Below are 5079 nucleotides of genomic sequence, written 5' to 3'. Positions count from 1 at the left end.
AAGGAGGAAGGTGAGCGCTGCAGGCTTGGGAATGCAAATCCTCTCCCTTCCTTGGAATAACACACCAAAAAAACTTGGGACCAAATCCCCCTCTCAGTGATAACCTCTGTGCCCCAGTGTCGGCTCAGGAAGAAATCCAGGAAAGAGATTTTAGTGATTTTTTCTTCGGTTTGTATGTGGGAGGGAATTAAAACAACATTTCCAGATTCTGGAAATTCTGTTTCTGGGACATTTTGATCAGTGCTTTCCTGTTCCACAACAGAAAATTGTTGGGATTGCAGAATTCTCCTGGGGTGGGGTATTCCTGGGTGGATGCCAGGTACCTACTAAAGGTGCTCTATCCTTCCCTCCGCAGCTGGAGGAGGGAGAGAAAATCCAATGGGAGACTCATGGGTTGAGATAAGGACAGGGAGAGATCACTCAGCTCTTTCACTGCTCCAGTGTGGGCCCATTCCATGGGGTACAATACTGCTGGAACAGACTGACTCGTTGTGGGTCGTTGGTTATCTTTGATTGGCATGGGAATTCCATGGTTTTCCTTAGGAGAGAGAGTATTTTGTCCTTCACTCAGGCAATGGGACAATTTCCTTGGAGCTGAGTTTCTAAAATGTTCAAATTGTGATTGATTACTCCAAACCTGTCTGGAATGGGATTTGGGAAGGAGGGTTGGTCACCAGCACCGTCTGGATTCCAGGCCCTGTTTGTGTTATTCCTATTTGTAGTTTTATCTTGTTGGAATTGCAGTTCCTTTGGAAGCACAGGGCCTGGCAGTGCTTCTCCCAGGCTGCATTTCAGGGATTTGCTCTGAAGTCAGAGTGGAAGGGGCTGGAGAAAAGCAGAAGGATAGAGCAAGAACCTTGTTCTGCTGCTGAGCCCTTTTGTAAAGCCTGGTTGGGGCTTCTTGGGATGAGCTGTGTTTATTTTTGGGGGTGAGGCAGTGCTGCAGGGTGGCAGAAAAGGTGGAGAGAACTGATGGAAGGTGGGAGGGCTCCATGGGATAACTGAGGGACATTTTTTGGTGCTTGAAGGCTGCGTCTGACCAGGCCTTGTCTGAACTCCACCCTCCAGTAAAGGTGCAAACACCTTTCAAGAGGCTCCTTGCCCCAGAAAGCTCCGAAAATACCATGAGAATGTCCAAAACGGGTCATGGAATTCCTTGCTGGAATTCTGGGAGGCTTTGGAATGCACAAACCAACGAAGGATTCTGCTCTGCTGACGCTCCCATTTGTTCTCTCCATTGCAGACAGGTGGACCTGGAGTCGGCTCAGCCCCTCTGGAGTGAAACCCACTCCCAGGTCCGGCTTTTCCGTGGCTGCTGCTCCCAACAACCGCTGCCTCCTTTTTGGGGGGGTGCACGATGAGGAGGAGGAGGAGAGCATTGAAGGGGACTTCTTTAATGACATTTATTTCTATGACATCGGGAAGAACCGCTGGTTCCCTGCACAGCTCAAGGTCTGGGGTTAAATACAGTCATTTAATCATCTGACACATCCTTTAGGCCTGGTTTGGTCTCTTTGAGCTTTCACAGTGTCACAGACTGGTTTGGGTGGGAAGGGACCCTAAAGAGCCTCTCATTCCACCCCTGCCATGGGCAGGGACACCTTCCATGAGCCCAGCTTGCTCCAGCCTGCCCGTGGACACTTCCAGGGATGGAGCAAGGAATTTTCTCTCTTTGGAGGAAGCCTGTGTTTCTGGTGGTGCACCTGAGCAATCCCTCCAGGAATCAGGCTACCCCATTACTGTGGACTGCAAAATGAAGCAAAGCAGCTTGAAAACGTGTTTCTGGTGGTTTTTGAGGCCATCTCCAGGTCAGACCTGTGAGTCTGACATGAGGTAGTTCACTAAAAGCTACTGTGAAAGATCTGTTTGGGATCAAACCTGTCCCTCTTCTCCCCAGTGTTGATGAGCTACCAGAAGAGATGAAATATTAACCTTGGCTCCAAGAGCTTCAGAACTCAGCTCAGCTCTTGGGTTGTGTTTGAGCCACTCTCACAGGCCAAGGGAGGTACAAACCTGGTTCAGCTGCTTCTTCCCCCTGCCCCTTCCTAGCTTTGTTCTCCAAATGGAGAAGTCAATCCCATAATAGGCAAACAGCCACTCAGGTGGTTGCTTCTGCCTTCCCAAATTGTTCTCCAGCCCTTCTGTACAGTACTTCCAAGACCTGGAGTGCTGCCTGGTAATGGGCTGTAATTCAGCACCCAGCAATTGAGATTTCAGGGAATCGTGGGTTACTTTCCCTTGCCACAGAACAGTGACCTCTGTGTGCTTGTGGCACCTGGAGCAGGAGAGCTGCTCCTCTCTTAACAGAGGAAGCAATTCCATGTCCTGGATCTCCACTGTTCCTTGTTCTAGGCTGGGAGAAGCTCATGCTGTAACAGGGGGCTGCAGTGATCACTTGAGACTTTAAATTGTGATGAAAAATAGGAATTGTCGCTTCCCTCCCAGCAGCATCCATGCTGTTTGTGTGAACTGCTGTTAGGGGCACGCAATTTCCCCAAAATCTCCTTTTATTCCTGTTCTCAGGGCCCGAAATCAGAGAAGAGGAAGCGCAGACGTGGCAGACTTTTGGCACACGGGGTGAGGCAGAGGCTGCTGGGGAGGAGGAGCTGCAGCTGCCGCCTCCCCAGGGTCCCCTGGAGATCGTCAAGGAGGTGGTGGCAGAAGATGGCACCATCATGACCATCAAGCAGGTGATCCCTGGAGCTGCAGAAGACAAGGACAGGTCTGCTTCAGAGGAGGAGGAGGAGGAGGAGGAGGAGGAAGGTGGAGCCCTGGGGCAGCCCGTGGAGCCGTGCCCACGTTCCAGTGCCATGGTGGCAGTGAAACACGGGGTCCTCTACGTGTACGGGGGCATGTTTGAGGTGGGCGACCGCCAGGTGACCCTCAGTGACCTGCACAGCATCGACCTGCACAGGATGGACGAGTGGAAGGTGCTGCTGGAGATGGATCCAAGTAAGCCCTGCTGGGGGCAGCTCTCCCTGTGCCTTCAGGGGAGCAACACTGGGGAGAAAAACAACTGTGGAGCTTCCTCAGGGCTGGTGATGAGCCTTGGGGTGGAGGTTTTCCTGGGAGTGTGTGATAATGCAGTGTCTTACCAGAAACGTGTGTGGCCCAGAGCTCTGGGGTCACTGTAGAGTGAGCTCTGCCCTGTTACTTGGAAACCCAAGACCTGGAAACAGAGTTGTGGTGGCATGAGCCATCCTGGGAATCCTGCTGTGCCCGGCTCGTCCGCTCCACCCTCAGGGATGCTCCTGCCTGTCCCCCTGTCTCAGGGCAGTGATGGTCTTAGGTCCTGCAGAGCACGTGGGCATTACCTGGAGTTCTCTCTTTGTACCTTAATTATCTCTTTGTTCTGTAATTATCTCTTTGTACCTCTCTTCTCTTTCCTTTGTCCTCAAAGAAACCCAGGAATGGCTGGAGGAGTCGGAGTCGGATGAAGAGGAGGATGATGATGTGGAAGGTGCAGAGGGAGGGGAGGAGGAAGAGGAGAGCTCTGAAGAGGAGAGTGAAGATGAGGAAGGTAATTATTAATGAATAATTAATAATTACTCTCCATACTAACCCAAAGTGGGGTTTAGTGCAGTGCCTGGTTCTGCTGCCAGCCTGGAAAGTCTCCCTGGCATCCAGGTGAGTTTTCCAGCAGAAGCAGAGCTTTCCTGGTACATTGCTCTGGGGATACAAGAGAATTTCTCCTGGCTGCTGGTAGATTCTCAGGCTGTCACGTTCAGCCCCACGTGGCCTGGCTGATGTGGCCCTGGTGAGCTGTGTGTGACCTGTCTTTGTCCCTCTCTTTGCCCAGGGGAGCAGCAGCACCCAGCTGTGCAGCCTGGGGAGGCCCAGGCCCAGTACCTGGCCAGGACAGAGCACTACTGGCTCAGGCTGGCCCGCAGCCACATGGGCCCCGAGGCCAAGGACAAGAAGGTGCTCAAGGTGGCTCATGCCATGGCCAAGACTTTCTATGAAGATCCCGTGTAGATGTCCTGAGGCTGTTCCAGGAGTGAAGGAACGTGTTGAGAGCAGTGGTCAGCCCTGCTGAGCTCAGCCTGATGTCCATCCTGGCATTCCAGCCTTTCCCAGCTCTGAGGGCCTCTGGGCTGACCAGCCTGGATGGATGCTCTGGATATGCTGTGACTCCTGGGAATGCTTTGGGAGGGTCCTGAGGAACAGGATTACTGTCCAAGCACTTGTTCTGCTGAGGTTGGGCTGTGCAACACCGACCTTGTTGTTCCAAAGTTGTTTGGGGTCTGTCCAGACAAATTGTGCACATGACAATGGTTCACTGGTCCCAAATTCCTGGCTGGGGCCGGGACATGTCTCCAAGGGTTCCTACAATAAACTGGCTCGGTTACATCATCTTGTTTTGCTCACTCAATCCCATCCCAGCTTTTCTACTTGTGTGGAAAAGGGATTGCAGTTCCTGCTGTGAGATCTGCAGGCAGTGGTTCTAAAGTGCACCAGCAGCTCTGAGATGCCTGGAAAAACCTGGGAATCCTTTCCTGCCTTACCTGGGAGATGCACATCGCAGAAACCTCTTCCTTTTCCGTGTTCACTGTAGTTTTGCCTTTGTGGAATCTCCCAGTTCAGTTTTTCCCCCTATTGGCTCAGTTGTCCTGCAAGTGAACTCTTCATGACCAGTGAAATTCCTACCTGCAGACCTTGCTGAGGCCAGGAAGGAGTGGGCTGATCCAGGGATTTGTTTTTCCCCCGTTCCAGCCCCTCTCCTCAAGGCATCCCTTCCTTCCCAGCAGAGCAGTGCTGTGTCCTTGGGGACAACAGATGGGATCCAAGTGGGTGCTGCAGCAACCAAGTGGTGCCTCGAGGTGCCACCAGGACTGGCTGTCCTTGTGCAGGGAATTCCAGGTGCCCTGGGTATTCCTCTGGCAGGGCCTTCCCCAGGGATGCAGCTCTTGGGAGAGCAGGGCTGGGATCTGCCGGGCTAATTAGGACAGAACATAGATTAAATAGAGCTGACAGGGAGCTTTAATTGGTGAGAGAAAAATGTGTCTGACAGGGAGGGACCTTCCCCATGAAATAACAGGTGAGAGGTGAAAACAAAGCATTTATTGATGATCTGGGAAA

General features: G+C 52.3%; 1 protein-coding gene across 1 annotated transcript in view; it reads left to right on the top strand.

The window, feature by feature from the left end:
- Positions 1 to 4079, top strand: part of KLHDC4 (kelch domain containing 4) — a 19959-nt gene extending 15880 nt beyond the window's left edge. The window contains 6 exon segments of the mRNA XM_017741323.1: positions 263 to 293; positions 1130 to 1452; positions 2524 to 2571; positions 2574 to 2952; positions 3401 to 3520; positions 3800 to 4079. Coding sequence (XP_017596812.1) covers positions 263 to 293; positions 1130 to 1452; positions 2524 to 2571; positions 2574 to 2952; positions 3401 to 3520; positions 3800 to 3984 — 1086 coding nt within the window. The 3' untranslated portion in view covers positions 3985 to 4079.
- Positions 4080 to 5079: the final 1000 nt, after the last annotated feature.

The sequence above is a fragment of the Corvus brachyrhynchos genome, unplaced genomic scaffold (genome assembly GCF_000691975.1).
Source record: "Corvus brachyrhynchos isolate BGI_N302 unplaced genomic scaffold, ASM69197v1 scaffold365, whole genome shotgun sequence".
Taxonomy (NCBI): domain Eukaryota; kingdom Metazoa; phylum Chordata; class Aves; order Passeriformes; family Corvidae; genus Corvus; species Corvus brachyrhynchos.
The sequence above is the reverse complement of the archived record's forward strand: the minus strand, read 5'-3'. Positions and strand labels throughout refer to the sequence as shown.